General features: G+C 48.2%; 2 protein-coding genes and 1 pseudogene across 3 annotated transcripts in view; 1 reads left to right on the top strand and 2 right to left on the bottom strand.

The window, feature by feature from the left end:
• Positions 1-1,324: 1,324 nt before the first annotated feature.
• On the bottom strand, positions 1,325-1,657 carry LOC110332665 (annotated as a pseudogene).
• A 507-nt stretch (positions 1,658-2,164) lies between these two features.
• LOC115065342 (protein FAM170B-like) lies at positions 2,165-7,543 on the top strand. The gene is made up of 4 exons (XM_029545616.1): positions 2,165-2,254; positions 5,590-5,707; positions 5,813-6,046; positions 7,410-7,543. Exons 1-4 carry the CDS (start codon positions 2,165-2,167, stop codon positions 7,415-7,417), a joined length of 450 nt encoding a protein of 149 aa, XP_029401476.1. The 3' UTR covers positions 7,418-7,543.
• Positions 7,544-9,031: 1,488 nt separating this feature from the next.
• Positions 9,032-11,476, bottom strand: part of Tmem106a (transmembrane protein 106A) — an 8,950-nt gene continuing 6,505 nt past the window's right edge. The window contains exons 8-9 of one of the 2 annotated variants that reach the window (XM_029546071.1): positions 11,241-11,294; positions 9,032-10,853 (exon numbers count right to left, since the gene is read on the bottom strand). In XM_029546071.1, coding sequence (XP_029401931.1) covers positions 10,733-10,853; positions 11,241-11,294 — 175 coding nt within the window. In that variant the 3' untranslated portion in view covers positions 9,032-10,732. The remainder of the gene's footprint in view (positions 10,854-11,240; positions 11,295-11,476) is intronic. The other variant, XM_021213267.1, reaches the window with a different exon arrangement.

Genomic DNA, 11,476 nt, shown 5'->3' with positions numbered 1-11,476 from the left:
AAGATTTATTTATTTATTATTTATGTAAGTACACTGTAGCTGTCTTCAGACACTCCAGAAGAGGGAGTCAGATCTTGTTATGGATGGTTGTGAGCCACCATGTGGTTGCTGGGATTTGAACTCTTGAACTCCAGACCTTTGGAAGAGCAGTCGGGTGCTCTTACCCACTGAGCCATCTCACCAGTCCCGTTTTAACTTTTTATTGATTCTTTGTGAATTTCACTTCATGTACCCCAATCCCACTCCATCTTCCCACCCCTCCAATATCTGCCCTCTGCCCTTGCAGCCTTCCCTAAAAGAAAAATCTTACCACGAAAGCTGTGATCCCCTCCTTCTTCTCACAGTGCCAGCCAATGTCACATATATCACCCAAACATAAAGAGATTTTAGAAAATGTATTATTGTTTTTAAAATGTATTCTATTTCTCCAGGAATAAGCTTAAAACCCTTTGTTTTAGGGGGCTGGACAGCTCTTCTTGCAAATGATCATTGCAGGCAGTCATTGGCCTGCCTCTGGCTTCTGTTACACTATCAGCATTGGATCCTCACCAGGTCTCATCGTGGATATCCTGTTGTTGCCCTGTCTAGTGGAGATCTCGCAGCTTTGGTTCTGCAGGACCAAAATCACACGATCTAGCATGTCATAGATGGGGTAGATGTTGGAGTCGGCCAACTCAAAGCCCTGGACCAGGGTCTGGGTGGTAGCTGAGTTGGTCAGTCCGCCAGCTCCCCTAGTAGGCGATAGATCTGTGGTAACTTGACTACTAGCATGCAAAGCACCAATGACAAGTCTCATTTTCATCTTTTATATCCTATCACTTTAAAGTACCTAGTCACGAAGATGGCTCCCCTGGGTGCTGGAGAAGGAATTATCACCCTTGTACTAAAGTACAAAGATTCAGCAAGAGAAAGCATCCCTTTTGTCACACATCTGAGCTGGGGCAGCTCTTCCACCTTCTCACAGTGTCCCACTTTGAAGGCAGACATTTTCCAGACATACCAGCATCCTTTACAGGGCAGGCTCCGAGACACTGAGAGGCCTGCTCAAGTTCCCTCAGTTTAGTCAATGACACAACCAGGGTTAAACTTGGGTCTGACACTAAAACTCCAGCTGATCCCACTACAGATGCCTGGAGTTGCCAGGCTATCTCACCCCACCCTCCACAGCTCAGTTGGGTCACCCCCACTCCCACCCCAACACACACATACCACGTGCAGAGGGAACTATTTGTGCCCTCTCTCTATCCAGTAATAATCCATGTGTGGGCAGAAGAGATGATTTGTTAATTTCAAATCTACTTTTGTTTATTTACTCTCCATTAGTTTAAATCCTGGATGGGTACAGCATCACACGGATTCTGTGACCAATGGCCTTTGCAGGAAGGTTGCTTCGGAATTTGGCACGAACCATACCACTGTTTCCGTGGGCCCGAGTTACTTTTCCCCAGCTCACTCTGGTTTTGTTTGGTTTGCCTCCAGGAGTCACTGTATTGTTTTTTGCTTTATACACATAAGCACATCTCTTGCCTAAGTAGAACTCCGTCTCATCTCGAGCTTACATGCCTTCAATTTTAAGAAGAGCCATGTGCTCTCTCTGGTTCTGGAGACCTCGCTTGTAGCCGGCAAAAATGGCCTTGCACCACAGCCTTCCAGACATACTTGCTGTTAGAAGTCCTGTTCCTAGCAGGCCTCCACAGGCGCCAAGATGGCGGAAAGAGCATTTTCCTTCATCTTAACTCAATACAAATGGTTCCTGGAAGAACACGACATAGGAGCGTGCTGGGAAAGATAATTCCAGACAGCTTGTAAGGAGGGAAGGGCCATCAGAGGGTCAGGTGCTGCTGCCAGAAACCCCTTGGCCAGTCTCTTGGCAGACACTAGAAGAGAAAAATGCATAACTTTTATTGCAAAATTGTCTCCAGGGCCCACTGAGACTCCAGGCTGAGGAGAGACTCTCTTGGTAAGAATGGCCTCCACCTCCCACACTTCAGGGGGGCTGCCCGGTTGCCCTGACAGTGGCCACAGTGGCCACATTGTGAGGTGGTCCAGGTAACAGGCAGGTGTGATTGGGGTGGGAGGTGACAGAGGCGTTTGGGTGCAGGGGCATCATTTTGGGCTTCGCCTGCTCTCACACCCTGCTGGGATTTTCTTTTACCACACCATCATGGGTAGTGCCTACCACTGGGAGGCCCGGCGTCGGCAGATGGCATTGGAACGGAGGAAGGCGCTGATGGCACAGCAGCAACAAGAGCAGGTACAGGAGAGGGGCTTGGTCCATCAGGGTTTACCATGGGGTATCAGGGAGAGGAGAAGGATGAAGGACTCCCTAGGAGTGGATCACTAGCTTGTGAATGCTGTCTGCTGGGGTAGGAGGCAAGCTAGTTCAGTTTTTCTGTCTTAGGCTGATGGAAATGGGGATTCTAGCACAGAGGGTATTTGAAGAGAAGAGGTCTCCCACTCTTTTGCCTGGATTGACTAGGAACTTCTGAGCTCAGCCTCTAGTGACTGGGGGTAGTGTGTGTGTGTGGGGGGGGGGCTGGAAAGTTGTGCAGTTTGAGATTGTAGCCCTCAGACTGTATGCTGCTGAATCCCTGAAGTGTGGCTAGTGAGGATGAGCAGCAGAAGCTATGTAAGCTTAACTCATGGATAAAATGAGAGGACCCAATTAACAGATTGGGAAATTTTTCTAAGCATTTTCTTTTCTTTTTTTTTTTTTTGGCATAACTTAAGTGACTTTTTCAACTGTATTTCTTGGGGAGAGGAGCAAGGTCTCACTGTGTAGCCCTCTGTAGACCAGGCTAACCAAATTTCCCAACTCCAAGTTCTGGGATTACAGGCATGTGCTATCATGTCTGGCAGATCAAAAGTTTTCTTTTTTCTTTTCTTTTTTTTTTTGTTTTTTTCGAGACAGGGTTTCTCTGTATAGCCCTGGCTGTCCTGGAACTCACTTTGTAGATCAAGCTGGCCTCGAACTCAGAAATCTGCCTGCCTCTACTTCCAGAGTGCTGGGATTAAAGGCATACGCAACCACGCCCGGCTTTTTTTTTTTTTTTTAAGATTTATTTATTTATTATATGTAAGTACACTGTAGCTGTCTTCAGACACTCCAGAAGAGGGCATCAGATCTTGTTACAGATGGTTATGAGCCACCATGTGGTTGCTGGGATTTGAACTCCGGACCTTCGGAAGAGCAGTTGGTGCTCTTACCCACTGAGCCATCTCACCAGCCTTTTTTTTTTTTAAAGATTAATTTTATGTATATGAGTACACACTGTAGCTGTACAGACAGTTGTGAGCCTTCATCTGGTTGGTGTAGGGCTATCAGGTGTAAGGGAATGGGGGGGGGGAGGGAGAGAGCCCATGTCTGGCCAGAGTTCCTGAGCTCTGGGCAGGCAGATTCAGGAGGACTGTTGGATGCTTTCCACTCAGCCCCAGGTGGGTATCTGGCTGTGTAAAGCCACTGACCCCACATGGCAGGGGGTGGACAAGGAGCACCCCCCCCCATACTAGCGGTCCTGGGGCAACACTCTCGGCCCCGGAGATATGGGAGAGAGGGCAGAGGATGAGAGGTTCCCGCGCAGGTGAGAGTCCTTAATCCAGTCCGTGGCTGGAGTGTAGGAAAGCCTTCTGATGGGAGATTAGGCACAGCTCCTTAGGAGAAAGCCTATCCCATCGTCCAAGCACAGCGGGCCTTGATGAACAGAGACAGTCTANGGTNTTAGAGCTTTATTGTAGAAAGGCAGGGGAAAGAGAAAAGGTAGAAAGAGAGAGAGACTGGCCATGGCCAAGAGGAGAGAAGGGGGAAAAGGAGAGAGAGAAGAAAGGTAAGAGGGAGAGAATAAGAGGGAGAGTAAGGAAAATAAAAGCTTAAGAGAGCGAGGAGGGGCCAAGCTGCTCCTCTTATAGTGGGATTGTTATCTTGTTGTTGCTAGGTAACTGGGAGGAGTCTAACCTGAAGGTCAGAAGCTTGGGACATTGTCTACATGACTGAAAGCCATGTTTCTCCTGTGGGGGCTGTGGGGGCGGTAACTTTGACAGGAGCCAGGGGTCCAGGAGACATGAGGGAACGCCTTCCATCCCATGTAGGTGGAAATTACCAGCCATCAGGTTCTACCGGAGTTCAGGCCTCAACTTGACTGGAGACCAGACTGTCAGTGTATAGCCCAATGCCCCGCAGTTTGGGAATTGAATTTAGAACATCTGCTTACTCTGGTCAACCCCGCTTGCTCAGTCCCAGCTCTTTCCATCCCAAAGATTTATTATTGTACATAAGTACACTGTAGCTGTCTTTAGACCCACCAGAAGAGGGCGTCAGATCTCATTATGGGTGGTTGTGAGCCACCATATGGTTGATGGGATTTGAACTCAGGACCTTCGAAAGAGCAATTAGTGCTCTTACCCGCTGAGCCATCTCACCAGCTTTTTTATGTGAAAAAATTTTTGAGTGAATTTCACCACACAGCCCTAGGTGGCCTGGAGTTTTCTATGTAGACCAGACTAGACTTAAACTCATTGAGATCTACCTCCCTCTGCTTGAGTACTGGGATTAAAAGGTGTATTGCACCATGCTTGACAATGTATATATTGAAGATTTTTATATACATGTGTTTTGCTTGCATGTGTGCTTATGTACAATGTACATAGTTGGTACCGGAAGTGGATGTTGGATTCCAAGACTGGTGTCACAGTTGTGAGCTGTCATACGGTGGGAGTTGAACCTCAGTCCCATGGGAGAGCAGCCAGTGCTCTTAACCACCGATTCATCTCTCCAGTCCCCCAGATTTACTTTTTGTATGTTTGCCTCTGTGTGTGTGTGTGTGTGTGTGCTTGCACACCCTTAAGAGAACAAAAGAAGGTGTCAGATTCCTTGAAGCTGGAATTTACTATGTAGATGGTTGTGAGCTGCCTGATATGGGTCCTGGAAGCTTAATGTGGGTTCTGGAAGCTTAATATGGCTCCTCTGAAAGAACAGCAAACACTCTTCACAGAGGAGCCATCTCTAAGCCCTGAGCTCAAATGCTTCTAATAAAATCTCAGTGTACTCCTGACTGGAGAGATGACTCAGAGGCCCACAGGTACCTGTACAATACATGCAACACACTCCCCCCACATACAGACGGTTAAAAATAATAAAAAGCAGGGGCTGGAGAGAGAGCGTGGTGGGGAAGAACACTGGCTACTCTTTCAGAGGACTCAGGTTTGATTCTTAGCACCCAAAGGGTAACCTTTAGCTTGTGGCAATCCTCCTGTCCTTTACCTTCCAAGTTCTGGGAGAGTAAGTGTGTGCCACCACATCCAGAAAAACCGTTTCCATATACTTAGTGAACTCTGGCAATGGAATTACAGGCAGTTGTGAACTGCTAATGTGGGTGGTGGGAACTCAGGTCCTCTGAAAGAGTAATGTGCTCGTAACTATGGAGCCGTCACTCCAGCCCCCAGGAGCTGCTCTTTATCCCCCAGCCTCTAATTCAAAGGATAGAGGCACTTCTGGCAGCCTACACTTCTCCCTTGGTCCACTGCCCAGTTTATCTTGTAGGTGAGTGATTGCATGAGGAGAGATGATGTCACTTGCTGGGGGTTTCTTGCTAGGAAGCAATAAAGCAGGAAGAGAAGAAACAGCATTTTGAGAAAACATCTCAGCCACAACAGGATTCAAAAGGACCCCAACAGGATTCAAAAGGACCCCATCAGGATTCAAAAGGACCCCATCAGGATTCAAAAGGACCCCATCAGGATTCAAAAGGACCTCAACAGGATTCAAAAGGACCCCATCAGGATTCAAAAGGACCCCATCAGGATTCAAAAGGGCCACCACCTGCACAGCCACAGCAACAAGCACAGCCACAGGAGAAGGCACAAGGACAGCCACAGCCGCCTGGGCCAAAGTCACAAAAGGAGCAAGACCCACCTACACAGAGCACCTTCAAGGATGGTCTCCAGAAGGACACTCAAAGGCAAGGACCCCAGACTAAACCAGTGGGAGCTCAGCAAGATGGCCAGCAATCCTGTAAAGTGTGTGACAAACCCCCCATCCTTCCAGGTCGAGGTGAGTGTGCCGCCTGCGAGGGCAGGACGTGAGGGGCCCCTTACACCCACCCCAGTCCTGTAGTTTAGAAGTTCTCTCGGTCCCTGTCCTGTCCAATCTTTCCTGTCACCCTTGTCCTCTAACAGCCTTAAGTGGCTTCCTTCTAGATAGATTTCCTTCAACCTAAGGCAGTAAAGAAAGAATATAGTGATTGGGTAGGTGTCGGCCATTTTTCTAGGGCGTGGCAGAGAAGGTGGGGATGCTCTAGGTTATAGGCAGATAAAACTGGAGCCCTATAAAGTCTGGAACAGGGAACCACAGAATGGCTTCCTAGTGGAGATTCTGTGCCTAGCCACAGGAAGGGCCTATTCCTACCCCCAGCCTCCTTAGCGACTGCCAGTTGAGTGACTTGTGCTTTGTCTTATCAGGTGTCACGAATGCTTGCCAGTCTAGCTCTTCTAAATATCCCCGACTCACGGTGAGAGGTAAAGGGGCTCTGGCTAAGTGCTGAGTGCAGGTCCTCCTGTGCCTGTGGAAGCCAAGGGGAATTTCTTAGCACAGGTCCAGGGAGAGAACTGGAATCATTTCAAGGTCACTTCTGGATTTTGTTTTGAAATTATTTTTGTAGTACAAGGAAATGAACCCAGGGCTTTGTGCATACTAGTCAAATGCTTACCCCTGAGCTATTGTCCCTATCTAATCTACCCTCCTTAAAAAAAATCATTTTTACTTAAAAAAAGTAGTTACTTATGTATTTTTGGACATGGTTACTTATGTGTTTTTGCACATGGGTGGGTATCCGAGGAGGCCAAAAGACAGCAATGGATTCCCTAGAGCTGGAATTACAGGTAGTTGTGAGCGGTCTGGTGTGGGTGTTGGAAATAGCAAGCACTTTTTTTCTTTTTCAAGACAAGGTCTTTCTGTGTAGCTCTGGCTGTCCTGGGACTCATAGATCAGCCTGGCCTTGAACTCATAGATACCTGTCTGCCTCAGCCTCTAATGTGCTGGGACTAAAGGCGCATCCTACCTACCACTTGGCCTGTGAGCTCCAACCTCCTACTTTTTTAGTTTGAGACAGGATCTTGTTACATCTCCTGGGCTTGCTTTGAACTCACTCAGTACCTCAAGCAAGTCTTGAACTTGAGATCTTCTCAATTCAAGTAGCCAAGATTACAGGCTTGAGTCATCAGGCCAAACTACCAGCTGGTAACTCCTAATCATTGTATAAAATGGCAGGACTGAATGGGGCATAGGTACCAAGGGCAAGGCCACCTGTGTAGGTTCTCAGCAGTATAGGCTGAAGTGCAGCTGCTCTGTTTTATTTCACACTTTTCTCAAAGCAGCACATCCAGAAACAACTAACTTGTTTCGCTTTTTTTTTTAGTCAATTAATTACATCCAGCAGTGGTGATCCAGAGACGGACTCCAAGACCCGATGAAAGCGAAAATAAAAACAAAACCCCAAAATCAATCAAACAAAAAACCCAAGCACCACCAACCCCCCCCCAAAAAAAAACAAAAAAACACAACAACAATCCAGACAGCAACCACACTTTCTTTCCACCCAGCAATCTTTCTAATCCAAAAGGCCAGTTGCATTTGGAAAGAAGGCTAGCTGGAATTAAAATGTAATTCCTGGAAAGAACCAAGAGACTGGTTAATGAGCACAGGAGGGAAGAGGGCGGAAGGACCCACAGTGGAGGTGAAGGATGGAAGAGCAAGCCCATGCTGTTTGTGGCCAAGCCTAGGGAGAACATGGTCTTGAGCCCCCACCCCCATGCCCACCCCAAGCTTGCCCTTTCCTACAACTATTACCACTGTTCCTTATTGTGATGACAGGCTTCGTGGCTTGTTAATGAGCATCACTGGAACTGAGGCCAGGCTTATTGAGATACAGCCAGAGAAGGGAGGGGCTTCAATGCACTAGAGCAGCTGAAGAATCGGGGGTGGGGGGGCCTTATATAGTTCCGCACCCATACTAGGTATTGAGCTGTTAAAACAGGAGATGCAGGAGGGGACTGAGAGAATCCAGAAGAGAGATGTTGCAGCAATGGGCTCAGGACACGTGGCCCTGGAAAGGAGAAGAGCTTGCCTGCTAAAGTTCTGAAGCTTCTTTCTTCCTAGGTGTCATACTTTCCACTTAGCAGAGGGCCAGGAGAGTCCCAGTCCAAGCTGGAAGAGGAGGCAGGACTGGGGACCCTCAGTATCAGCCTCCAGGAAGACACAAATCTTATGAAGGTCTTTCTGCTCCAATTCCGAGAAAGCCTCCCTCAGTCACATCAGTCACAATGATGTGGGGGGACCAATGGGTCATTTCGCATTAACACAGGACATCAGCTCAGGGTAAGGAGCTTTGCGTTAGCGTAGTCTAGGGATGACGCCGGAATGGGGCAGCTGGGGCAGTATGGAGACTGGCTTGGCGCTAGGATAGTAATCAAATGCATCTAGGGATACAAAATGGGAGAGAGCAAGCCTTGTGGATGGGTAATCACCCAGAAGCCAGGGAAGCAGAACTTGTCTCAAAAGGCTTGGAAGCCTGCACGCCTGTCAGAAGTCTGTAGCCCGAGGAGGTAGCCAGTTGGTAAAGTTCCCTCGTCTTGCAAGTACAAAGGCCTTAGCTTCATCCTCAGAACCCATGTGTACTGGCTGGTTTTGTGTGTCAACTTGACACAAGCTAGAGTCATCACAGAGAAAGGAGCCTCAGTTGAGGAAACGCCTCCAGGAGATCCAACTGTAGGACATTTTTTTTAAAAATTAGTGATCACCGGGAGAAGGCCCAGCTCAAGGTGGGTGTTACCATCCCTGGGCTGGTGGTCCTGGGCTCTGGAAGAAAGCAGGTTGAGCAAGCCAGTAATCAGCATCCCCCTGTCCCGGCTCCCAACACCCATGGCCTCTGCATCAGCTCCTGCTTCCAAGTTCTCATCCTGTTTGAGTTCCTGTCCTGACTTCCTCCAAAGATGGCCCGTGATCTTGATATGTAAGCCAAATAAACCCCTTTCTCCCCAACTTGCTTTTTGGTCATGGTGTTTTTGTTGTAGGAATAAAACTCATCATGTGAGAAAAGTTGGCACAGTGGAACATGCTCAAGACCCCAGCACTTGGGAGTTGGACACAACACTTTTCTTCTTAAGGATGGCGTCTGGTATAGGGACACACACCTTTCATCCCAGCCCTGGGGAGGCAGAGGCAGTCAGGGCTATACAGTGAGACTGTCTCAAAGTAAAACACAGTAAAAAGAAAAAAACAAACAAAAGCAATACCCAAAGAACACCCAAGGATGTGCTCTGACCTCCACACGCATGTGCACAAGCACGCACACACACAGATTCTTATTTTTCTGTCCAGGAGTCCCCCTTTCCCTTCTGCACAGCTAAAGAACAATTTATTGTTAGAACTCTTACACTTGATGGTTTACACACGTCAACCTCAGCTTGACTTCTCTGGGTCTCTGTTTTGTTGGTACACCTTAGCCCTGGCTACCCAGGAGGGAAAGCTTGGTGCAGACAGACTTCCTCTCCCTCTGTGTAGCCCCAGGCTAGTTAGCCAGCTCTGTTACCACCATTTCCTTGCATCCTTCTTACTTCAAATTCAGTCTTCCCCAACCACACCGCCCTTCGCCTTTGCACCTATCTGGAGGGCAAAGGCTAGCTAGCTTTAGAGAACACATGTTTCTGCTCTCCTGCAACACAGACATCATACCATCTCCACCTGGAGTCCAGTAGAAAACTGGGGGTTACCTGTGGTTTGGCTCCAGTGTAGTGACAGGGAAGGAAGGAAATTCTGGTGACTCTGTCACACTCTTCGGTCACATCCCAGAGGACAGCAGAGCATGGGCCTGATGCAGAGAATCTATGAGATCCCCACAGCTTTGGCCTGGTATCAATGGCTTATGTCCTTCATGCTTTCTGAACACAGCCCCTGGGCCTGCTCTACTGCCCATCTTACCTGTGTCCACTCACATGGGCTCTGGACGGTGGGCTTAGAAACTTTTCTTTAATAACTATCTTTGCAACTGGCTCTGCCTTTGCTTTAGGGTGTGCCCAATGGCTTCTCCTCAGCTCCCTGGCTTCTGCTGTGAAGACAACATTGGAGGTATTCTATAGAGAAGAGTTTAGATGGTATAAATCTCCCTTCCTGGAAACCAGGGATAGTATACCGCACCAGGAAGGATGAGGGCCTCACTGTCTACCATTCATTGAGAGAAGTAGTCTATTACCACCATTATCACATGATCAAAGCAGATAGCACAGGAGAACATTTATAGTCACCTAAGATGACTTTGGAAACAGCACTGGACATCCCCAAAGCCACTTATTACTGGGAGGAGAACTTGAAAAAGATTCATCCAGGCTGCAAAGTCTAGAGAAAACTACTGCTTTCTCTTCATTGCAACTGAAGACCCACCCTGGTGGAGCTGGGTAATCAACATGCTTAGTCCCAAGACAATGCCAAGTTAGAAGTTCGTCCACACAGACCATGGGTAAGATCCATCAGAAGTGACTCCTGGGGGGAGGGGGCGGTCTGAGGACTCAGGGACTATGACATTGTTACAGAAGCTCTGTGTGCTGAGGGTGTTAGGGGAAGGCACAGCCCAAAGCAGGACTTTTCCTTTAACAAAGTCACTCCAGTCTTTCCTTGAGCTCCACGGAGTTGAGCTGAGCTGCAGACCACCTTGCAGGCGCCTGGAGTCCAGGGGCAGCAGACGGATCAGGCTGGGTGAGACCCCTCTGGGTGGGGCAGGGACATATTTTCCCTGCAGTTCACATATTCAAAGCTTTCGAAGGGCAGCTGTTGTGAATGGCTTAGGAAGGAGCAGGTCAGAGAACCCCTGGAAAGGAAGCAGGGCTCGTGGTAAAGTCTGGGAGGGAAAGGACAGCTTTGGCCTGGTTCTACTGTGTGTGTGTGTGTGTGTGTGTGTGTGTGTGTGTGTGTGTGTATGTGTGTGAGGTTGGCTCCCTAAGGACCTCCCTCCCACTTCCTTCAGTTCCCTGTTCTGCCAGGACACTGAGGTAGCTGCCCCACCTGTGTTCTGGAAGCTCCAGACAGGGCGCATAAGCAAGATCTGTGTAAGATAAGTAAGATCTGGAACAGTTCCTAGTCTCTGCAGCTAACAAAGACGATATCAGCTACCAGCACTCTTTCTCTACTTTGTGAAATATGGCTAAGGTAAGACCGAAGTGTGAGTGGGGACACAGGAGTTCCACGCCATACTTACTGGATATTCAAAAGAATATGGTGGACTCTGATTTTCGGCCACGTACAGATTTTGCTGAGAGAGAGAGAACATTGAACTTTGGTTTACAGTGAGCAGATGGTCAGGAAACTCAGAGGAGACTTACAAGTCATAATGCACAGTTTTCTTGCCTCCCATCAGAGTCTCTAAGATGTCACTCTTAACTCTTTTTTTTGGTTTTCTGTGTCAGGGTTTCTCTGTGTAGCTCTGGTTGTCCT

This window comes from Mus pahari, chromosome 14 (assembly GCF_900095145.1).
Source record: "Mus pahari chromosome 14, PAHARI_EIJ_v1.1, whole genome shotgun sequence".
Lineage (NCBI taxonomy): Eukaryota > Metazoa > Chordata > Mammalia > Rodentia > Muridae > Mus > Mus pahari.
This window is presented reverse-complemented; position numbering and strand designations above follow the sequence as displayed.

Bases quoted from the DNA above. Each gene is read 5' to 3' on its own strand.
- LOC115065342 (XM_029545616.1), top strand. From the start codon at position 2,165: ATGGGTAGTGCCTACCACTGGGAGGCCCGGCGTCGGCAGATGGCATTG. The intron at 2,255-5,589 runs GTACAGGAGAGG...GTTTCTTGCTAG, and splicing joins CACAGCAGCAACAAGAGCAG to GAAGCAATAAAGCAGGAAGA. The intron at 5,708-5,812 runs ATCAGGATTCAA...CAAAAGGGCCAC, and splicing joins TCAGGATTCAAAAGGACCCC to CACCTGCACAGCCACAGCAA.